Genomic DNA, 26,398 nt, shown 5'->3' on the forward strand with positions numbered 1-26,398 from the left:
CGATTTTGTTCATACAATAGTATTAATTAAATATAACACATTTTTAGTATGATTAATTTCGTATATTTCAATTAAAATTCGTATAATATCATATTTAGAGTTCTTGAATAGGTATCTATTAAATGTTTAAAAACGAATGTAAAACGTAATGGAGTTATGTAATTATTATTTTATTTGCCGTAAATGTATTATTCATAACATATAATCTGTGGACAGTTATATCGAATAAAATATAAGTTTTGTATTTTAATAAGCATGGTTGTTCTTGAGTGTATTTACTAATGCCAATATGTATATAAATAATTTCGGTAAATTTCTAAAATATAAAGTGAAGGTTTTAAATTATGATAATTTGTTGAAGAATTTTCCAAACACATGGTAAAATACTTAACTTTATTATTTGCGATCAATTTTTATTTGAAAACTAATTCGTCAATACCTTATATAATACAAAATATTTATTTATTTTTGAATATTTTGCCGTTTTGTATTACATATTAATCAAAGTCCTTTACAAAGATTCAAGATCATATAAATAAATGACTAATAATATAATATAATATACTTCATAATGATAATAAATAAAATGATTGATCCTTGCCTATCAACTTGACAAAAAATCTAAATACTTCAACTTATAATACTTAATTGAAAATAAGGAGATCAATTACGTGAGGTACAATACTGTTAAAGAGATGGTTTCACCCCCTACCAAACATTGTTGTCAGTCAATTTAGCAATTATCAGTCACTCCACAAAAATCCAAAGGGCACACTTTATCCTCTCCGTTAAGGGAGCTTAAAACGCTATAAAATTAAAATCACTGCCAATGGCCAAGATTGCACTCGAGATCGCGTGAAAATCTCCTTCAAACACGTCCAACGCATATTATATTGGTATAAAAATATTTTAATAACGTTAAAAGTATACTATTATTATGACTGTATGCGAGTACTCCAAGTGAGATGTATTTTTCAAGAATCCCTCTCAAGATTCAATCGAACAGTCTATTGAACAAAAAAAAGTTTTCGACATTTTCGGGATAAACTTTTTGAAAGTGTCATTATGAGTAAATACCGATTAATTTCTATACATTATATCTTTTACCGAAAGTTCAAAACACGGTATTGTCAAATACCAACCACCAACCGCATTGATATATGTACACATTGTAGGCGTGATAATCGTGATCGACTATATTCAAAACAATGTTTGCGACCCGTAATTGGTGTTTCTCACAATACGACGCCCACTGCAGGCGCATAATAATACGATATCATGGTTTTACCAGTGGCTGCGATATTGTTTCACAAAGTCCCGTCATTATTTCAACTCAAGCCTGTCATGGTATAATAAAGATAAAATCAAATCTATGTCGAATCTGCGTCAAGTCTGAATAAAATTGTGCTTCTTAAAATTTCGAAAGAAATAAAAAAATATTCCTGACCATCACTCACGCACCGTGACTGTGTGACCGTTAAAAATATATTTTAAAAATTACGTCTTCGATCGAATCAATACTGAAATGTCAAATTCGTAATAAATCTCGATTATAAATTGTCTCGTGTAAAAATTCACATTATACTTAATGTGTATTGTATTGATTATATTTAATCCGAATACGAAAAATACATAATATTAAAACTTAACTAAATAATTGATATTGTTTTTTGTTTTGTTGAAACATATAAGTTTGAAATATTTAGTTGGTACGTTTGTAATATTTTCTTTTTCTTTTACATGAATCCAGAATTCATCTTGATATATTTGTGTATAATATTTAAATAGGTACTTTTAAAGTATGTTGATTCAATATAATATATTTTAATCATGTCTAAGTCTTAACAGCAATATACTGATATAAACTGATAAATATTCTCAAACAATTTTGCGTGAAAATATACAAGAAGAGCTGTTTTTAATATTTGTTTTGAATAAAATCAAAATATAAATTTTTCAAATACTTATCTTTCAAAACGTGTTTCAAATGTATTTGAAATCAAAAAATATGTTTAAATATTTTCCAAGTATCTCATCCGTTTTTAATATTTTTTCATTTCATTTATTTCGATTAGTTGCACAATATATTATATATATATATATTAGAATTTTTTTTTTTTGCTAGGGATGTTTTATTATTTTGCAAGATATAGTAATTTTGATTGAAAACTTTCGACCAAGGTCACAAAAACACGCTGTAATCATATTATACTATGCGTTACGTAACGTGTGTTTGAATACAATATGAATGACGGACGGGTGAAGTGTTAAATAAAAATCGAATAAAAGTTAGTCATATTATTAAGGATCTGATGCGTGACATTTGTAGTGCGTGTATTATTCAACAACTTTGAACGACGAACCGCAGTCATCAATCACTCGTGAATCTGAGTTCATATTAATAAGAGTATTATTTTCGGTGAGGGTTCAGTAACGGGTGAACACATATATGAGTATATGAAATAATTTCACTCTACACGAGTATAAAACTATTTATGTTTTTAATGGTTATTATGAGGCGTTGAAATAACAATTAAATTCATTTATTTTTGATATTAGCTTTTTAACAGTAAATTTTAATTTTAATTTTTATCAAAAATACCATACCCCGTGCCATAGAAGTCATAAAAAAAAATAAAACTTTATCCATCAAATGTATATATACAATGTATGTACATACAAATAGGAACTGTAAATTAAAACGAACCAAAGAAAATTATTGAAAATACTTTAAAAATAGCTGATTTTCATATTCTAGAATAATCACTAGTTTGTAATCAATCACGCGTTTCGTATTTTGGCGTTTATTGTAACTAGCGACGTATAATTTAAAACTGTTGAACTGTTTATTATACTTAATAATATATTGATTTATATTATATAATTTTTAATACAAAACAAAAAAATATACAAATATTAATCACGGTAACAACTATCAAACTAATAACGGTACTATGTACACGTAAGTGTACATAGAAACGGGTACGAAATTATAGTTTTGCACATTTGCAGAAGATGAAATATTTAAATTTTAACGCTGTGTAGGAACTCTAGGAACAAACGTTTATGTATGTTTCTAAATGCCATGTTTCGTGTATAAACTTACTATTCCCAATTATTTTACACTGCATTGCAGATATTATATAAGTTTTATTATAAATTGCCATATTACTCATCAAAATAATAATATAATAAACACACCGCTATATAGTGTTGTTAAATTTCAGAAGTTTAAGTTTTGATAAATTTACAAAGATTTCTGAAATTTAATAGTTTTAGAAATACAATCTAAGCATATAATTTTCTGTTACAGAACTTATTTCATTTTCTTGAATTTTAAAACAACATAATGTACGTTATATTATCTAATGAATTGGCATAGACTGTGCGCATATGTGTATGCGTGCATGACGTATTAAAATGTTTTCCGATGTTTTAGAAAATTGTTAAATTTTTACCACGTTTTCAAAGAGATTTGATTTATTTAGAAAATGTTTAAAACTAAACTTTCCTGTTAACATCTCTGCGTATTTCGTGCAACACACAATATCTATTGTAGTAGGCGGTACGAATAGCGAAATACATTATTAATATTAACGCCACGTCGAGTGTGTGTAATTATTAATATTGTATACGCACTTGTTGTGTCATATCGTATATTATTATTATAATGTATTATGTATAGAGTCGTTCGCATGCGTGTGATTGCGGTGCGTTGTGCGGACGGGAAAACGCGTGACGATGGTGCGGACAATCCGAGGAGGAAACACGAGACATTTTCACGTTACCGCATGCATACATCACACAAGGGGGTATTGTTTTAACGAGAGTTCTCGTTTTCGCCCTTATTATTATTTACCACAGTTCCGTTATCTATAAAAACAAATTAATTTAAGAACTACTTCGGTGTCGACGAAAATATAACGCGGAAAGTGGATAATATATACATATCTGATACAGTATAGTGCACGCATAGCCTACTCATTGTTAGTTTTTTTTTTTTTTTTAATTTGTCGTGCTCGACGACGAAACCACTGTCGAGTAGTCAAGAGTCTATAGTTAAAATCTAAAGACTTCCGGATTACTCTTATACACGCGTATCTGCAAGTGTGCTATCTATCGTAGAAATCGTTACATTCCTTTTTCTTTTGCCGCTCTGCCTTCATCGTTAGTCGCTATACAAAAACAAGGACTTGAATAAAAAATACCATCATTTATTCCATACCCGCGCTAAATAAATTGACCCAGAAAATTTACTGTACGCATTTACAACAACAACGTCGATATATCGTTTCTCCCCTCAGCGAACGGAGACGAGGGGGACAAGTAAATCGCCTAGTGAAATCATCCCCGACCCGACAGTCGGAATGGATGACGTCTCCGCGACCGAACCAACGCCTAACGTCGCGTTGCCGGAAATATCAACGATTTAATAACCGCCGTAGGTCGGGGCGATTAATCCGCCGGCCGACTACCATTATATACACACGGGTTAATCCGATATTATCAAAACGGTTATTCGGCCGGTTAATCCCGCGTAATAGTGTAAGGCTGCCGGTCCCCGGGGAAATCATACTTTACGATATATATATATTATTATATACATAAAAGTGCGTGTAATAGTGCGCCGAGCATACGCAGTATATTACACTCGGCGGTGGTGGCGTGTAAACGTTTTCGACTAAAAATAAGCGCCTTGCCTCCGGGCCATTCGACTAATTTCTTTAAGTGTTTCACGCGCTCTCGCTTTCGTCATTGTATATCCATGATTGCCTATGCGTAGTTTCGCGGCGCAGATCAAACATTCTGTTTTCTAAACTTTGAGCAGTGGCTGACGAGAATTGCGTGATGCTGACGATAATAATAATATTATTAACGACAATATTATATTATGCAAAAGACTCTAACCACATCTAAACAAATAAACTCCATTCATTATGATCCACACTCGGGTCGGACGAAGCCCGTTCATTTATGTTAAGGTTAGGTGCGTTTATATGATTGACTCCGATCGGTGAGGATTTCGAATAGACGTTACTAAACACTTACCTCCTAAATCTATACTTTAAGTCCATGCATAATATTCCATACTACGAGATGTGAATCATCGTTTTAAATTAAAAGAGATTTTTTAATTTTTTTAATTTGCCTTTACTTTATTTGATTGAATATTGTTTTGTACAATATATTGCACTTTTATGGATTTAAAAAACGACTTTATGTGGCTATGAAAACTATTAGTTAATATTACCAGGTATTTCCACGTAAATTTCGACTAAAGCTCGTAAACAGCTGTAATTCATCGACATTGCGAACTATAAAAATATCAAAAATAAATAAATATTATACCTGTACAAGAAGATCGCACGAAACGTCATATCAATAATATTATATATCATATAATATCGAATATGTTCAAAATGCCACCACCGAAATTGTTTCCGAGTGTACTCAGTAAATGCGTAAAACGTAATTTGTATGACGTGACAAATTTGATAGTGGCGTTTTCTATTGTGTTTTTTCAAACATATCTGTCGAGACAAATTCATCGAATTTATATTCATGTTGAATATCTAAAAAACGACGCGATCCTTATCGCTACACATAATTTCAGTGAAAACTTCTTAGGGCCACGATATAAGTAAAGTTTCTGATATTCGCACATTTCGCTCACCGGAGGTAATTTCAAATAATAATAATAATAATAATATAATTCTCGTAATATTATGATTTAAACATTATAATATTATGTTTTTGAAATTTGGCAAGAGATAAATATTAAAATGCTCGTGAAAACATATCTCTGTAAAACGTAATTTTTTGTCGACACGATTAGTATTCGGTATTCCTGCAGTCCTACGCGTAATTTTTTTCACCACAATGGAATTCGTCAAAATACATTTTCGAACCTGAAACATGGTACTTACACAAACTTGCAACATAGGTACAGTATTAATATCATTACTACACTAACGTGTCCCGTTAATTAAATTCGTCCGAACTTTTTTTATGAACGCACACACACACACAAACATAGTGTATATATAACGTGTATATCGTATCTATATATATACACCTCAACAACAGCGCAGCGGTTAATTAATTTTCCAACCGACGTGTGGTGCGTGCGACACAAAATTCTAAAACGACGGTAACGTATAATAATATTAGTAATATTATATTACTATGACGTGCAGAAGTTCGTAGAAAAAACTTTCTTTCCGACAACAAAACGAGAAAAAAAAAAGAATGTTTTATTTTTTATCAAAGAACGCGGATGGACAAGAAAAAAAATTCATTGCCGAGGGAATTCGAATTAGTTTGCTCGGTCTATGATCAATGAAAGACAACAAACCGTATTTGCTCGACTGCAGCAATATTATTGTCGTCTCCGAAATCCTTTTTCTTTTCTTTTTTTCCTTTTTTTTTTTTTTTTTATTGTTGCCGTCGTACAATTTATTTTATTAACGTTTCGCGTTTGTGCTGTTTGTCTGCAGATTCATTTGGAACCCGCAGACACAGGACAATCGAGGGGGACGCTATCGCGGGCGAGGTCGCGCAGCGAAAATAATTGGATCTGGTTTCCTTCATTATGCAATGTTCTTTTATGTATACAGTATAATGTCCTTATTATAAAAATAGAATAAAAATAAATAATGAAATCCTGTAGTTTTCGGTGGCAGGGACGAAATGGCCGCCGTACGACCTCTCGTTATGAAGAAAATTGTGTCGTAGACACGTTAAACTACGCTTCGGAGGCCTGAAGAGGACGCGAAGTAAATGATAACAGAACGTAACGATTAAAAAGAAATATATATGTATATATATAAGTTCGTGACGCGCGTGTTAGTTTTTATAAGCTTATCAGTATATATGAACTTTGGGCGTTTTTTTTTTTTTTTTTGAGCATGTGAAATCGCACCGTTGTAAATTTTATTATTACTCAATTATTTAATCCTTTTCCGCTGCAGTGGGAGGTCGTTGTCTATATTGTTGAAACACATTATACTCAGATTAGTCAGATTAGTATCTAATATTTTTATCTTTAGATAAATCTCCATATTTGATTATTAGTTAATATTAGACGGTTTTGTAAATAACCATTTTATAATATTTCATTAACAATATTACAATTTTATAAACTCTAATTAAACATTAACTCTATAGTCTATGTGATGACTCTAACAGAGAAACTTATGTTTCACTATTTAAACAGATATAATAAATTATGCATACGGTGCTTATTACAATATTATACAACGTGTTGTTGCAATTAATTTCTTTATTTCGAGCGAAAGACGCGTTAAACAATATTATTACACGGTCGTGAAAAAAATCGAATTCTAGTGCCGATACGTGTTCATACTTCATACGTTGCACTGTACATTTTTTTTTTGTTATGGTCCTGTAAGTCTATATATTTTTTAATATATCTCGACTAAGACTTACGATTGCATATGACATGTGCGCATTACGCATGTATGTACCTCATAATATTATTGTAATTCTTCACGTTTGTAGGACTTGAAGCACAATGATGCGATACGTTTCCAGATTACGAGTTACGACTGACAATATTTGCAGCAAAGATAGAGTAATATTAAGGATAAAGGATTTCACGCAGCGCGCACATAATGTTTTCTAGAGTTATATTATTATGACAACGCACGACAATATTATAATAAATCGTAATATCACGTATATTTTCACGAAATAATTTTTTTCTTCCTGTATTTTACGATTTGACGAGTCCTATTGCTGCAGTATTTGCGAGTGGTTATGGCGCAAATCCCGATTCCACTCGTGGTATTATTGTTATCTACGCCGTTCTATTCGCTGCGTTGATCTTAGACGACGTCGTGCGAATGATTTACAAAGCCATAATGTTTTTGATTAAAAAAGTTATGTTTTGAAACGCAATAAATACAAAATCATAACGTCACACTCAACTTGTATCGTTTAAAATATCTCGAGGTTTGTAATGCGTTTTCGTTATTTTTACCAAACATATAACTGATTTGAACAGTGGCCCTATTTCTGACTTTTCAAAAATATTACGAAACTGAAATATTAAAGTTATATTGTAAATACGGCAGATTAAATATTGTTTACTCAGAATTCAAATTTTGAAATAATGCATAAAATATTTATCGATTGTAAAATAATATGGAGTGCACTTTGCATGATTATATACTTGATATTACGAAGGTTTGTAAATATAGGTATCGAATTTTCAGATTATACCTACAGTTTGGTTGTTTATATTAAATATGTACAGCTATTCACAAAGCTCTTATATTGTTATATTGAAATTAATAACTGCAAACTCATTCCATCTACTTGGTAAACTCCGAGGTACACTTTCATTTTTGAAATGCAGACAAAACGTATTTTATCGATTTCACAATGTTTATAGTTTTCTTGGTCAAAAACGAATATTATAATACGTTAAATAAATATTAAATAATTTGTAACAATACCAGATGATTTCTAGGTAAAAAAATACCAAATATGTAGTGAGATGTTGTATAAAATACATATATCAATGCGTATAAATCCTAACTCGGGATACAATTTTCAATGTCGATTATTCAATACAATAATTACGTTTTTTTAAAATATATGCATTTTAAACAACATTAAAATTAGATTCATGTCGGTAAACAATCAACGTATTACATTTGACGTGATTCAATTGAAAAACGGAAAAATTAAAATAATTGTGGATATTATTTTTGAATTAATTCTGACCGTCGGTTTTTGACAAAAAATGTACATATCGTAAAAATATCTTTTGATAATACAATTCTACAATAATTATTAATCTATCAATAAAAAAAAAATATATAATCGTGTTCATTGAAGTTACCTATATGCCTACTATTATTTGGTAGAATACTAATCTTAAACAGTAAATCATTTTATCCCTCATCAGATTTTATTGTAAAATATCAATAGTTTGATTTTAATGTCTTAAATTATATCTGCAAAATTAAACACGGACAATATTATGATATACGAAATCATAACGTCACGTTATTGGTGGCGTTATAACAAGGACTTTTTCGAGCATTATTAAACACTTATATAAAATATTCAAATAAATTTGAATACATTAATACGTTTATAATACGTATCAATATGCCATACAGTGCTTACTATTATGTTTGATACTCGTTTTAAAATTCATGACATTTTTTACACTTATTCATACTTAAAATAATGTGTTTGTTTATAAGATCGAGTTTAATTTCAGTATATGCCGCTGTGTTATCGATTAACGAATATTTTTAGCACAATTATTCTGTATTTACATACGTTTCAACTATAATAATAACACGTGTGACCTAGGTATTGGTTTTGTATTTTGAACGACGACGAATAATCGCGTATCTATTTCAAATAGTATTCGATTAAATACGGAGCTACTGTCTTTTACTGTATAATACATTATGACGTCTAGCAATACAGTTTATGTAATATATAGTTATTAATAATTACGATTTTTAAACGTCGATAGAATAATTTATTGTAATAATAATAATAACTCTATTAGAAATCATTATTGTATTAGTTGTTTTCTTGCATCTCTACTGATAAAAATAAAATTATTTGATTATTGTTTATTTTATATTTTTATCATAATATGAGATAGTTTAATAATTATTGTAATAACTACTATGATAATTTTGTTTAAACAAAACTTTTTTTTTCATTCCATAGGGTATCGGAAGCCTGTTCAGTGCTTTGAAGGTTGTCCGGTTGTTACGACTGGGCAGGGTCGTTCGAAAACTGGACAGGTACTTGGAATACGGCGCTGCAATGTTGATACTGCTGCTGTGCTTTTACATGCTGGTGGCGCATTGGCTGGCATGTATTTGGTATTCCATAGGTGAGCAATCAAACACGATTTCTACAATACCATCTTATCGTTTATCACCGTTTGATATGACTTTTTAACGTGGCATTATTGCAATAACGCGTGCATTCTATTATTTTTAATATTATGTAAATTCACGTAGAATTCCATAAATGACAAATTAATAACTACTAAAAAGGATATTAAAATATATCGTTTTTAAATAGTATTTAAATAATTTTTACTAAATATTATATGAAAAAAAAAATGCATACGTTTATCATACGCTTTCTCTATCTCTCTCGCTCTCTCTCTTACAAACATACACACACACACGAAATGATTTAATAATCATATGTAATCAGGACGGTCCGACGCCGAGAACGGATATCAATACTCATGGCTGTGGAAGCTGGCAAACATCACGCAGTACCCGTACTCGTACATAATGTCGGAACACGCCAACTCCACGGAACTAGTGCATGGTCCGCCACGAAAGACCATGTACGTGACCGCGCTTTATTTCACCATGTCGTGCATGACGAGCGTCGGTTTCGGAAACGTTGCCTCAGAGACCGACAACGAGAAGATCTTCACCATATGCATGATGGTCATTGCGTGTAAGTACAACATTAACTAATATTTATTAGTAAATAATATATAAAATATATTATCAACCACCCCCTAGCGCGATACCACTCGTACGACTATTCCCGAACGGTTAAAATACTATCATAAAATCGTAATCGTAAAAAAAAAAAAAAATTAAAATATCGTACGATAACTGCGAATGGTATAACGTCACGCGCTGTACGATTAACGACAGTCTAGTTATGTATTATCGTACAATGCGAATACTATAATATTTTTAATAACTACTTTTACACGAATGCATTTTAAATACTTCAAAATAATTTAATACTTTTATATTACCTATGTGTATACTACTATTATTATATAGATAGCTTGTTGCTCATATAAACGTATTTAATATTTTACGATTTCAGTTTTAGTTTGTTTCGTTTCTAAATAATATAATATATGTTGTTTATGAAATAACTGTTGATTAAACCAATAAAAAAAACTCATTTTTAAGTTCATTTCTGATAAATCCCATGCATATAAAACTAAAAAATTGACGAATCGTGCAAAATAGGTATAGTGTTGATGATTTCTATACTTATTACCATTTACAACACGAGAAACTTGTCTGTAAAATTAATATCACTTATCAATTTAAAAAGTATACACTGAATCCGATAACAAGTAAAAGATATATTATTGACTAGGTCAAGTTGAACTGTTATAGTGCGTTATTATCAATGTTCATCAAAACACAATGCAAAATTATTATTCTTTGTATAGCGTATTATGATATAATAGTAAAATGTACTTAATAAATCATATTTGCAGCGCTGTTATACGCTACGATTTTCGGTCACGTCACCACCATCATACAGCAAATGACTTCGGCCACGGCTAAGTACCACGACATGTTAAACAATGTCAGAGAATTCATGAAGCTGCATGAAGTGCCGAAAGCGCTGTCCGAGAGGGTCATGGACTACGTGGTGTCCACGTGGGCAATGACCCGGGGCTTGGACACGGATAAAGTACGGCTTACGTAAATTATTACTTATGCGCGTTCCCTTTTGGGTAATGAAGGGAGCTATACTTTGTTTTGGATACTCAAAGGATTAAATAGAATTAATAACTGACCTTAATTAAATCACTCCAACGTATATGTGTCATTGATAATATATGATAATATTATTATGATCGCCAAAATATTATACCGGTCGTAATTGGAAAATTTAATTTTAAAACTTTTAACTACATAATTATATTTTAGGACCACCCACAGGCTTTATTATATTATAAACCCGTTGATTACCTACCTAAAGTATTGCAGAGTGGGTCACTATCGTAAGGTTTGTTATATTAGTGCTGTGGTACCATTTAAAACGAAAAAAATGACAAATAACCGTATTTTAAAAATGATTTTCATCGGATGCAGTCTAGATCACAAAAGGTTCAATTGAATATCCTTTCTATATACAGCTTACCAAACAATTGACTATGACAAGATTTAAAATTATTATTTTTAGAATTCACTTCGGTGAAACTTACAAAGAGGAAATTCAAAATGTTGTGAAGTCAATCGATGAAAATTTCACGAATAATCTAAATAATAATAATAAAATGCATATTTTTATTCTTATCCAAAATCAGTACAGCACATACAATTAATTTAAAAAACAAAATTATATAATCATAGAAAATAAAGCCCGAGTTTTTTGTATAATGTGTAAGAAACAATTTATCTAACTAATTAAGTTCTTAAATATTTACTTAAAATCAAAAAAATGGAATTACATTAAATTGAATTAATTTAGATTCCGAAAGTTAAACATTAAAATGAGCATTGTATAAAGTTAAACATAGGTACTTAAAAAAAACGAAAATGTATTGCTAAATAAACTTAAATTTATATATAATTTAAAACATTTAAAACGTTTAAAACCTACATGTATATAACTTTTTAATCCAAAAGTTTTATGTGATATAGGCATATTTAAATTAATATTACTTTTAGACCGAGTACAATAATAATTATAAGTTTGTATAAATTGTTAAAATTACCATTAAATATGCATTTAAATAATTAAACTTAGTAAACCATTTACATATCTGACGTTTAAAATAAACGACGTATAAATATACACATTTGACAGACAATCACCACTTAAATTCCCTTAATATAATATTATACCGTTTTCTTCATACAAATCTACTTGAAATTTGTAAGACACTATTTAATCACATTTGATGAAGTTATCTGTTACTACGGTATCAATATACATAACTATAATAGATAATTAATTGATAAACTCTCTTTAATATAAAAAGTTTGTAATTTTTTGTTTTCCTGAATTGTATAATATGTCCATGGTTACAAAAAAAAAAAATAATAATAATAATGACTAAAAAATTAACCGATATGACTTATAAGTGTTAAATACAAAAATAATTTTTGATATAACATTTTAGATAATGACAAAATTTAGGGATTATTGTAGCAATTAAGGGACGAAACCTCTTAGTATATTATATAATCATAATTATTTCTTGCACTCAAAATACACTCATCAAAAATATATATCACATCGTAGAATATTTATTTTCTATACAAAAAACTAAAAAACCAAACATAATTTACAACTATTAACATTATTGGTCTTTATAAAAATTAATGAATGAGGTAAAATATTTATAAATTTGCTACATATGAATTTTTCACACTTGAGTTTTCTTATAACATAATTCTTGTTTTTGAGTAGAATATTTGTACGAAATTCTATAATATATACAAATATAATTTACAAATCAACCTCTAAATAAACACATATATACCTGCAAGTGGTTAGGATGAATATTTCCATTGAGGTTGAACAAAGTAAATAGGATTATCGTAGTATTTTATTACTGATGCGGAGTGGAGTCCAAGTGGCCCGACGCCCAAATAATTTGGCTCCCGAACGGCATCGTGGTCGTATTATCCCCAGATACAAAACAGTAGTGATTAATATAAAATGTAATCGACGCGATCGCATTATTATCGTCTTTATTATTATTGTTTTAATTATTGTTGTTATCGTGTCGTTTTCTGATAGGTGTTGAATTATTGTCCGAAAGACATGAAGGCGGACATATGTGTTCATCTAAACCGAAAAGTGTTCAACGAGCACCCGGCGTTCCGGTTGGCCAGCGACGGGTGCTTACGCGCTCTGGCCATGCATTTCACAATGAGCCACTCGGCACCCGGTGACCTGCTCTTCCACACCGGCGAGTCCATCGACTCACTGTGTTTCATCGTAACTGGTTCGCTAGAAGTCATACAAGACGACGAAGTGGTCGCTATTTTAGGTTGGTGTCATGATAAACAATAAATCGTGTTTGATACGACAAAAGTATACTATACAATTAAAGAAAAATAATATAGACATAATAATTGGTTTCATTCAATTTTGTTGAAATTATACTTAAAAGGTCATCGGTTCAGTAATTTTATTTAAAAATCACTATCATTGTATTTTAATACTGTATTTCATTTTTCGTTCAAAAAGTGTTTGCATTAAACCGCAATGAATTCATATATGAACTAAGACGTTAAAATATATTCTTGTCAATATAATGTAGTAAGTTTAATGGACGCATTTTCATGCTAAAAAAAAAAAAAAAATGAGTAGATCTAATATATTTATATAATTATTCTTGGGTTTAGGTAAGGGCGACGTGTTCGGTGATTCGTTTTGGAAAGACACAGCGTTGGGACAATCTGCAGCAAACGTCCGTGCTCTCACCTATTGCGACTTACATACCATCAAGCGTGACCGGCTGCTAGAAGTGTTGGATTTCTATCAGGCGTTTGCGAACTCATTTTCGCGGAACCTCATACTGACTTACAACCTTCGGCATAGAGTACGTATTTGGTTGTGACGAAGCCTAATGCTATGTTATTGACCATTCATCTTAAATATTAAATTAATTTTTTGTTTGTGCCGTTTCAGTTAATATTTAGAAAAGTTGCGGATGTTCGCCGGGAAAAGGAGCTGGCTGAAAAGCGGAAAAATGAACCACAACTGGACGAACAGCGGGATCAACTGGTTAGGAAAATATTCACAAAGTTTCGGAAAGATCGAGCTCCCAGTCAGGTCCTCGGGATGCAACAGGGTGCAGCGGCGGCGACAGGAACGCCTGCGGTAGCGGCGGGTTCCGAGGACAGCAAGTCTGAGGCCGCCACCGGTGATGCTTCGGATGGCGTCGGCGGTGGACGTCCCAAAGTCTTACCACTTGTGCTCAGGCAACAGAGTGAAGACCCGCAACAAGCATCTTGTTCGTCGACGGGCCTGAGGACCGCAGCAGCGAGTATGGCGGCACCCAAAAAGGTATCTAAGTGGGGTAAAGTCTTGGGTGGCGGCGGAAGTTCCGACTCGGCAGACGCATCAGTGGTGAGTGCCCAGAGCGCGCCTGCAAAGATTCGTGACTCACCTGGCCGGTCGGTTGGAAATGGTCATAAGGTGTTTCCGAAGCTGCAAAAAGTGCCGACCACCGCTGCCGAGCCATTTGTTGGCGTAGGTGGAAGCCAACGACAGGAAACCATCGACGAGACGGACGAAAGGGTCGGTGGCAGTGCTAATGTTGGCGGTGCTACTGGTAGTGGTGGAGGTAGTGGTGCACCGGAACCGGAAGAAGAATCTTCGAATCCAGCACCACCACACCAGTACCAGGTCACAGCAGCGGATGCGCCGTCACCTCCACCGCCACCGTGTGCTGCGATGGTACTGCCGCCACCGCCGGATCTAGACGTTCTGGCCAAGATCGAGGATCTCCGATCCGATCTCCGAGACGAGGTGCGGTCCATCAACCAGCGACTAACGGCCATCGAGGATATGATGGTCCGGATCGTTGGAAAGTTGGATGCGCTGACCGTCGCTTCACCTGCCCCATCGCCGTCTCCCATTTCGTCACTGCGGCCACCGGACACGCCGGAAGCAGGACGCCGGCCCGGGTGCAGGACAAAAAGCACAGACGATCTAAGCTCACCAGCCACACCCAAACTTCCGCCGATGGTCCGGCGGCGGCGTAGCAAGTCCCGGACGCGGTCTTCGTCGTCTGCACTGCCACCTATGCGTCCGTTCAGCCCCAGAGATACGTCGCCGCCGCCGTTTCCCCGGACTGATTCGCTCAAAAAGCCGTGCCCGCCTCGGCCCAACGACTTCCTGTAAGCACGCCGCACAAGCGGACTATTACCGACCACTGCAAAAAAAAAAAATACTATTATCGCCATCACAATAATAATTATACTATTATGTGATAACGGTATTATAATTATTATTATTATTATAATTACGAAAAATCGATTGCGTTTGTACAATGATGATAGAAATATAAATATTTATATATTATATAATATATATATTACATTATAGTGTATTAAAATCGTGTACGACGTAAGATGTTTTTTTTTTTTTTTTTGTAATTGTTATGCGTGTGTATTTTGGTATATTTTTACGTTTTATTTTTTGTCTTGTAATATTTTACGTACCCGAATAAATAAATAAAATAAAATATAATAATACGATTAGGAAAACGAACCTTCGCGGGGGAGAGAGCTGAATTACGAAAGTATTGATAGGGAGCGCGATTTTTTAAGTATTACCTAAATGGTAATCGTCTAAAAGACAAACAAATGTCATACGATTGAACAATATTTTATGTTCTATGTCACATCTTCTGTCGAATTTTTGTTTCTGATGGACGGTGTTTGCTGTAATATTATTATTATTATCGCCGAGCGTAGCGCTTTCCCTTCGAATATCTCGGATTTTTTTTTCTTATATAAAAATATACTCCCGTGACCGTTATCTCTCCTCCCCGAAGTCCCCTATGCGGTCATTGCAACTCTAGTCCTGTAAAAAAAAATCGAGTTAATCGAGTAAACTGGAATAAAGCGAAAAATCATTTACGATATCATGATGTTATTATATTTTGTACGATCAGTTATTTTCTAAATTACCATCGAAACAGATACTTCGTACTAAAACAGATTAAAAAAAAAAATACTTCTTTACGTTTTGTTTTTTGGCAATACCCAAATTTCTCTAATAGTTTAGATAATTATTTTTATGAGTTAGATCTGAACTACTTTCTAATAACACATATTTTTTCGAACAATGTTAAGAATATTAAAATCGTTATAACGAAAACAATTCGATTAATTATTGTAAACCTCGACAAATTTCGGACTAGAGCAGTTAGGGCCTTTCGTTTTTGAATGTGGTGCATTAAAATTATTTTATTTTATCTAATTATTATTATTATTATTATTGTTATAATGAATTATTATAACCACTTACCAAACGTCTACTACCATCTAATTTAATGACTTTTATCTTAATTTAGTGCCTTCTTCAGTATATAAGATCAGATACTATTAAACAAAATATTTTATAAGTAATTTGATAAACTTCTGGACTTAAGGTATCGTGTGATGTCGGTAATATAATTTAACGAAATAAATTACGTTTGATTGTACATTTTCAAATTCATTAGAAAACGTCATAATCAGTTTCTATTTTCAATGATAATTAAACAGTGTGCGTTATTTATACATTTAAAGTTAAAGATAAAAACCAATAGTTGTTGACATATTTACAGTGTTATAATAGGTAGTCTCAAGTACACCAAAACGGTCTACGATGCACAATGATTAAAAATCGGAAACAAAAATATCCACAGTCAAATAGTATGCAATTAAATCGAAAATGATAAAACCAACAATAAATTGCTCGCAACGTCTTTTCTAAACAAACCAATCAGCGTAAACAATTTCAAATGCATTTTTAATAATCATATTCGCATGGGCTTGTACTGGGATCTTAAACGGAATGTAATGATTTTTTTTTTCGCGCTCAGACTATCTAACGGGATGTCTTTTTTGCGGTGTACAAAATAAAAAAAAAAAAAATCGAACGGCCATTCGCGGTCGGTATTCCACACCGAAAGCCGGTCGTTCGTAAACAATATTGAAAACAAATAAAAACGACGGTAATATTGTGTTTTTAACTATACAGACAATAACTGTGCACTGATATTGGCGATGGTCCACGTGCTCGTATACAACGCTAATTGACTAAATTGATTAATACTTTGTGGGCTGTGCAAATTTTGGTCTGTTATACGCACCGAATTTTTTAGATGTAAAATAACATTAACTCACAGAATCACACACTGTCGTGTAGGGATAATTTGAAAAAGTGCCTTCCGCATGTATCCCGTCGCGGGTAAAAATTTAAAAAAAAAAAATCGAAACATACAATTACCTAATATATTCTAATGTATACCTAGTAGGCGGTGTATAATAATGATGATAAATTAATATTAGAAGTACAAAAAAATGTTTTCTTTAAGACTTTTGTGACTTGCATACCTTACAATTTTGTAGGGTTTTAATAATATTTTAATTGTTTATATTTTGAACCTAATTTTCTATCGATTTTGGCACAACAAATTCTTTCGTCTGTAAAATGTGACTTTTTATTATTAATACAACAATAATATTATTGTAAACAATTTTCTTATAGGTAAATTCAACGCACGTGTAACATTTTAATAATGCACTTTTATTTTAGTAAAAAATATTTTTAAAAAAATCAAAAAAAAAAATCAATTAAAAACCATAAATTTACAAATATTTTTAAAATTTTATTTAAACATTGCCTTTTGTTGTTGTTGTTATTGTTGTTTTTTCTTCTTTATTAATTTCTTTAATTTTTTATATAAGCAATAAGTTAAGTTTGATAATTTCAACACGTTATATAACATTTCGTTCTTCTCGACTCATATTGTTTATTTATTTCGCGTATAGATTTATTGTTATATTTGATTTGTTTACGATTGTGACTTGTACGAGTAATACTGTGTGGTTCACATATATATGTATATAATATAGTGTCGTCAGATTTGTAGTTTTTTTTATTATTATTTATTATTTATTGATTATTTAGCCTCTTCAAAATAAAAAAAAAAAATTATAACTACATAATATAATAGCTCAAAATGTAATGTTTATTGTCCTTTGTTCGATTTAATTATTAATACGGCCACTATATATTATATTTTATACACATAGTATTTTATTTTCATTTTTTTTTTACATTCCTGCACCATTTCGTGCTCAAGATTAGATGATTTTAATTTCTATTCCAAATTGAATATCGCTGCCTTTTACCGGAGTGTTTTGTTAAATTATTATTGTGATATTGATAACGATAATTATAATGTTGTAGACTGTTTTTTTTTTCTTCTTATGTTTAAAAATATATTTTGTGACTTCCACAATATAATGTATGATATTTATAGTAATATTATGTTTAAATAGTACGTAAGTCATTGATTTTGTTCTGTTTTACGTAATTTGTTTCGTTTCGTCTTTAATTGTAGCGTAGTATCAAGTGATTTATTCTATTTGATTAAATTTATTTTCTATACGATTTTATTTCACTTTGTAAATAATAGGCACGGATTAGAAAAGAAAAAAAACAAATGTATTGTAAATTTAGTGCTCGTGTATAAAATGTGATTCAAATTTTCGCTGTGCAAATCAAATTAATTAACATTGTTTCTGAAAAAAAAAAATGTGTACTGATTTTTGCATGCGTCCCATCCGGTCAATTTTCTTAGAAATTCGTCAAATTTATTTTAATCACTCAATAATAAGTACTAATATACATTTAACAACTGAATAAAGTTATGTTGGACGAGTGAGCTCATAAGTTCCAACATCACGTAATAAATAATGTAATATTATTGTATCAGGATTCTTGAGAAACATTTTTGTGTCATTATCATCTCGTTTGTAGGTTTGTGCAGCGCATCTTAAAATTTAAAAAAAAATGTTCTGTAAACATCATAATGGGTATAATATGTCTATAATTTAAATAACATTTGCACACTTTTGAATATCTCTACACGTACTTATACCTATCGATATACCTTTTCAGTTGAGAGTACGGATTTTTGATCACTAAAAAGTATCGAAATATGCCATATAATATGCAGACAATATAATGAAAATATGCAAGAAAAAATGTTTTTCCATATAAATTATAAGGTAATAATATACACAATTTGTATTTGATTTAAAAATGTGACAACTTATATACTACTAATTATGTATGTTACTGTGAATGTTTGCAATTTATGATTGCTAACAGTCACCGGTTAATGTCGTACATCAAATTTTAGCATATTACATTTGTACTGTTACCTACTTGTTAGTAAATATTCACTAGTGAATACCGATATTTACACAAAACTATTGGTGAATATTGGTAATTCCGATGTCATTTAATCTAATTTAGGAATTACGGAAGAGCCACAATAATAAATTATTATTAATACTTATTAGATCATACGCTACGGATGTAGCCATCTAAGTATTTCTCGATACCACAATGAACCAAGAATCTTCACTGTTTGTGCGTAACTCTGATCGGTTAATCAATTATCGCATTGTTAAGAATAAAAAAAAATACTAGTCCGATAACATAATATTTTATTATCAGCGATTTACGCATATACGCAGTAATAACCAAGACTAGCTTTTTCGGTAATTTTAGCATCAAATCTACAATATACGGGCATATACATCTATAGTATATTATAATATGATCTAAGAATAATACATATTATATCATAATACAGTATCTTATATACTAGATAGTACCTATGCAGTATTATAAGGTATATTGTACGAATTGATAATTTTTATAAAATGTTTTATTACCATACCTTACTACTTGTATTATATTTGGATAACCTCTATGTTATGCTGCCTTGTTACCGTTTAGTATCAGTAGCACATTTTATTTGTCTTCTGCACCGCCTCCGGGAAGGTGCAATATCCTTTTGGTCCGAAAATTCACTTCTATGCAGATTTGTGAAAGGAATTATTATTTAGCTTATGATAACTAGACTCTAGTCCTAACATAACCGACTCCGGTTCCATGTAATAATATCTTCGAAATAATATCTTTAGTCAAAAATACTTGGTAAAAATATCTTTTGTGAAAATATCTTTGATCAATATATCTTTTAAATTGATTTAAAAAAAAATACTTATTCATATAACTAATTTAATAAATTGTTACACATAATATTATAAGTATAAAAAATAGGTAAAAAGTAACATACCTTCAAAAGCCAAACGAATAGGTAAAATTATTATTATCATAAATATTAAAAACTTAATTAATTAAATTAAAATTAGTACTTATTACTTAATACTGAATATTGTAATATAATCCCCTTAAATATTGAACTTTTGGTATTTCTGATCAATTTTCCACAATTTTTTTTATTTTTATATCATGACCGATCGTTGCATGTACTTTTTACGGCGTGGTGGACTTGATTCTCCCGATAATCGTTATTCCAATCGAACCTGATATCACGTAACTATTCTATTTATTTTGTTAATTAAATTAATTAATTTAATTGAAATAAGATAAAATATAAATACCTCTTGTAACACTTGTTCTTGTTTTAAGAAGCGTATGAAGTTCCATATTGAAACATGGTTTGCTCCACGTGCTGCATTGAAAGCATGATGCCATCCTTCTGCCGAATTATTCGTACGCGGATGATCCTGTATTACTGATTCATAGCAATTCAGTCAATGGATACTATGTCAACCTCCAATGAATGCCGCGCCATTGTTTTAGTATAATATTGTCATTCAACGTAGTTATATATTTTATTGTATACCTAACCTAATCAATTATACACCAGAAACCAGTTGTCAGTGTGAAAAGAAAATTTATTATAAATCTCTGATTTATACAAAGGGATCAACAAATTTCCTTGGCAAGCTTCTGCGTACAATTCATCAATTGGTGGATAAGGGCATACGCGATGTAACTGTACAATAAAGTGCACCATAAAAAAGTGTTTTTGCAGAAATATTGGCATTTTATGTAATAATAGTTGGTCTAATAATAAGGGGAATCATTTTCACCGTTTTTTTAAAAATATTAATTTGTTGTATAGTAAAATAATCATTAATCATTATTTAAATAATGATACAAAATATATATGTAATATTATTTAATAATTCATTGATTTAATCAAACATATTATGTTGTTTCTATCGTATGTTGTATTATATTCAATTATTGTATTATAGGTAATAATATGTGTGAAAACATACTTATGTCAACATTAACCAAAACCATGTTATGTATGTCAAGATTGACCGAGATCCTGTTGTAAAAGTCAACATCTACTAGTAAATATGTATGTTATTTTAATTTTTCAACATTCGAAAATTTATTAGGTATATGTAGATATTCACCGGGTGACATTGCGGACATTCACAGTGACATATACCTTTACTTAATGAAAAAAAATAATTTTTTGAATAAATAAAAAAAATATTATTATTATTTATTATAATAAATAATTTTATCTTTAAAATGCTATTTACGATTGAAATGAATAATCATATTATGCATTTCAAATTTTTCTTTAGTGAACCTGTGACGTTTATCTATTAACATATTTTTAAAGACTTACAACGATCGTTAAACATCAACTGAAGTTTTTTGGATATATTTGAAGCAACTAAGTATTGTTTAGGGTCTTGCTAAATATATAAATTATATTTATCATATTTACATTACTATTTAGTGCTTACAAAATGTATTTTTGATTTTTTACTTGACTTTCTACTTTTTAAATTTTTGCTACAATATATAATACATTTTGGATTTTATAAAAATATGCAATAACCATTAAAAATGCAAAAATATACCAAAAATAACATCAGAATTAGTTTCAAACTATCATAATTATTAAAGATTGCTAGAGAAATTCAAAAATATGAAAAGGAAAATATAGAAATCCGTGCTCAACTCATCACGAATTATTAGGTATATCCATTGTCAATATTTTCACATTTCCAAACTGCACACGATTTACGACAGTAAAATAGTAGCTACAGCAACTTGACGATGCTTGTAAACTAGTTCGTTTTTATTTGGCTGCGCTTACATGCAGCACCGCTATAACGTTGTTCACTGTTTAATATGAACGACACGATAAATTGTCGATTGATTTAATTTACTTAAATATTCGATGACATATCACGCAATACGCAACTCGTTCGCGTAAATGATTACGATACAAAAGCCCTCAAAAGTATATAATTGTTATTTATCATTGGGTTTATAAATATTATATAATATACCTAATAAGTGAAAATATATTATATTATTTACCAAAGTAACATGCTGCAGAATAAAAAATGAGGTCGATGACAGTCGAGAATTTTAATATCAGTAATTCAAATTTAAATGATTTAATGTTTTTATTAGTATATAATATTTTACCTTTTTTTTTTTTAAAAAAAAACCAACTCACATTTCATCACATAAATAATTATGTTTTATTTTTTATTATTTAATTGAAAATACGTTATATATTAACATAAATATATTATATATATATATATATATATATATTACTGTTATAAGATGCATTTATATTAACATGATAGCATTAACATTTATTTTGCGGTCTTGGATAATGGTCAGATTAAGTAAAATAATTTAATTTTGTTGTGCTCTTTCTGGTCGTTAATTCTCTGGGTAACAAGACAATCGTGTGCGCAAACTAGTAGTATATAATATTAAGATTTTGCACCACGATAGAATGATATGTCTCCCGTTTTTGGCATAATGGAGTGACCTTATCGTAGTTAAGGGCCGTCCATAATAAAGGTAAAATACCCTCAGGAGAAATAATATGATATACGTCATATTTTTGTACTGCGTATTATTAGTGTAAATACATTTTGGGGCTACATTTATTTACATACATAATATAAATTGCAAATTTAAAATTGTTATTAAAGATTGAATTTTTGTGTAGTAAACACTTAAAATACATGCTAATTTATACACCTCTGGTATGTGCAAAAATGTGAAAAAATTAAAATTAAATGAATTCTATCAAACATTTAATAGTTTTTATATAAACATTGATCATGAATAATATAATTCGTTATTTTACAATCAATTGTTTAATATGTTTATAGTTTAGTTTAGTACCTAAATTCTGAACTTGTTCATTACTTTAACTTCAACTTTAAAATTCTTATACTTTATCTAAAAACTAGACAGTAAACACGTGTTATATTAACAACAAGTGAATGAACTCAACAAAAAACATAAAGTCTGTACAAGCCTATTAATAAGACAATATAAAATTTTATCATTTATTATTTACTTAATATATTAATGACCATACCAATAGCATACTGGTATTGATAGGTTATCAATAGCATATTTACGAAAAATAAAACAATGATTACAAAATGTTAATGTTCTTTAGATAAATATACGATTTTATATTATTTTTTTATCAAACGTGTATCAAAAATCCTAAATATGCAATTGAAGACCTTGGGGCAACAACAAGAGATATTCAAAAATATTAAATTACAGTGCAACAACAAGATATGTCCAAACAAGTTTTTATTGCTTCCTTAAATTATTATTAAAAGTTAAGCATTACCTATAAGTGCATAAGTTGTATGTACCTTAAAACTTAAATCTACTATTTTTTTTAAAAATTCTAATTTTTTTTTTTTTTGAATTTATAATGGGTTTTTTTTATTTTCTGAATAAAAATAAAAAAAGGACATGTCTGGTTATTGCCCCAAGGTCTTCAATTTTAATATGTATTTTGATTTAAATTTATGTTTATATTTAATTTATTATGATCTGAATCGTAGACACTAGGCAGAACTATAACAATGTTTAAAAGAGAAATTAATATTACGTCTATAGATAAAAATTCTAATCTTAGCCTTTACTGTTTATAATATTTTTGTCTTCAATAGATATACATAATATAATACGCACAAAATTAAATTTAATTTACAAAATCGTATTAAAATGTGCATATATCACATACATTTCTAAGTTTTATAATTTATTTTACCTACAGCGGAAGTCTGTATCATAATCGAGTATCGATCGTATGTTTATTACAACTTTGTTATTTATATTATATCTATATCATATGACCTACATTATTAAGTTCTATGTGCAACGAGAATATTATAAAGCATTTTAATATATTATTACAAATGTAATACATGTAAATAGACAAAATAGTGTATTTTTATCATAAAAAATGTATTGTGTATTTGTAAATACTACGAAACGCGCAATCGATTGTATAATAAGACTTTGATTAAATTAATCTACTCATTTGTCGGAATGTTTAACTTGTTAAATTCTGTACAAGTGAAAACCAATTTTTTACATTTTTAAATTGGGAGGGGGGAAGGTTAAACTCCCATATAACCACGCCACCACCACATGCGTTATGTGCTCGATACAGATTCACGACCCCGACACCGGACACCTCTGGACTTACGAGTAGCTAGCCCTATTTTGATTTTACAATGCACCTATGTCGGTTATTGTCATTTTTTCTTTTATACAGCGTAACTATTATTGTATTCCGTTTCGGCTTCTGTTACGACCATAATAATACTGTCCACATTAAATGACTCGTTCAATTATACACGCCGTTGTTCGATGCGATCTGTGTATTGTGAACCATTATTATACGTATTGTGGTCGTAACGTACAGTGTATTGTCTATACTTTGTTTTAATGTCGGCATTATATATGTTACATGGTGCGCTTGCAGAAAGTATGCGATTTCTTCGTTGCGAGACGGCAACAATCCAATTCGATAAGTCAATGCGACAAAACAGTCGTAAGCTTTGGGTTTTATATCGATTCGGTCGGGGCACTGTGCTGCGGCGAGGTCTATGGACAATACAATTCTATCAAATTACAACGATATATATTTTCTTTTTTCCGAGAAAACCGTGTCTGTACTTATAAAAGGTACCTGTACAAGACATTGCGGCCTCGGATACGCGTCTCTGCCATGTGCATTTACCTAGCACAATAATATATTACCTATATAATACTCATGCCTACCTCTATTTCCACTATACGTATGGTGACCAGTTATAAAAATTTAAAAAAAATACATTTTAAAACTTTGCTCCTTCTCTGTCGTAATAAATTCCCAATACGTATACTGTTGTATCTGCTTTACCCATATTTCCATAGGTCATCTCCTTCTATAAAAATTGTTTTTTTTTTTCATCTGATTACTCTATTTATTTTATTATTATTATTATTATTATTATTATAAATTATAAAAACCAATTATTTGAAATTATAATGTCTCATTCATTTAGTGTGTGTAATTTATAATGAAAATACTTTGGTATTGAAGAATTTAAAGTAAACTTAAACTAAAGTATAAATTATTTTTTAAAGGTAAAAATACCAAGTGTAAAATTTAAATATATACGATTTAGTATATCTTAAATCGTGCTACCAACCAATAAGAATGCTTTAGGTCAAACCATAAAATATAAATTAATAATACAATTATTATAAAAAACAGTAAAAACACATAAGCACGTATTAGCCCATAATAATTTTTAAAAAAGAGTACAATATCATGTACTTAACACTATTGTTAAGGACACTAGGACACACGTCAAAAAAAGAGTACGTCTGGTCACCATAACTATACGGAGTATTTGCCGTTTTCCCATATCGGACGCGAAGAGTGGTATTTGCAGATTTTTAGTTTTATAACAGTACAGTAGTTAGAAGTTTATCATCGTTAATAACAAACAAATCATTATTCTGTTTAAGTCGGCCGAAGTTGTCTGACTGTACGATATCGAATCGCATATTATAATAATATGACTCGATAGTTGATTGGCGTGCTGTCAAAGGATATACTCGAGCGAGTCATATGATATTCTATCAATGCGTTTAAATTATTTAGGCCCAAATGTTCGGCGGTGCTTAACGAAGACTGAAGAGCGTGTTAACAACAATAATAGGTATGTATAGTTTACAAACAATC

The 26,398-nt window shown here is 30.4% G+C and overlaps 1 protein-coding gene across 7 annotated transcripts in view; it reads left to right on the plus strand.

Moving 5' to 3' along the window:
• The window catches only part of LOC132920293 (potassium voltage-gated channel protein eag), a 200,632-nt gene extending 181,717 nt beyond the window's left edge, over positions 1-18,915 (plus strand). For all 7 annotated transcript variants that reach the window (XM_060982559.1, XM_060982565.1, XM_060982562.1 and 4 more), the window contains 6 exons: positions 9,724-9,892; positions 10,225-10,479; positions 11,273-11,472; positions 13,534-13,786; positions 14,145-14,341; positions 14,431-18,915. In XM_060982559.1, coding sequence (XP_060838542.1) covers positions 9,724-9,892; positions 10,225-10,479; positions 11,273-11,472; positions 13,534-13,786; positions 14,145-14,341; positions 14,431-15,648 — 2,292 coding nt within the window. In that variant the 3' untranslated portion in view covers positions 15,649-18,915. The remainder of the gene's footprint in view (positions 1-9,723; positions 9,893-10,224; positions 10,480-11,272; positions 11,473-13,533; positions 13,787-14,144; positions 14,342-14,430) is intronic.
• The last annotated feature ends 7,483 nt before the right edge of the window (positions 18,916-26,398 follow it).

The sequence above is a fragment of the Rhopalosiphum padi genome, chromosome 2 (genome assembly GCF_020882245.1).
Source record: "Rhopalosiphum padi isolate XX-2018 chromosome 2, ASM2088224v1, whole genome shotgun sequence".
Lineage (NCBI taxonomy): Eukaryota > Metazoa > Arthropoda > Insecta > Hemiptera > Aphididae > Rhopalosiphum > Rhopalosiphum padi.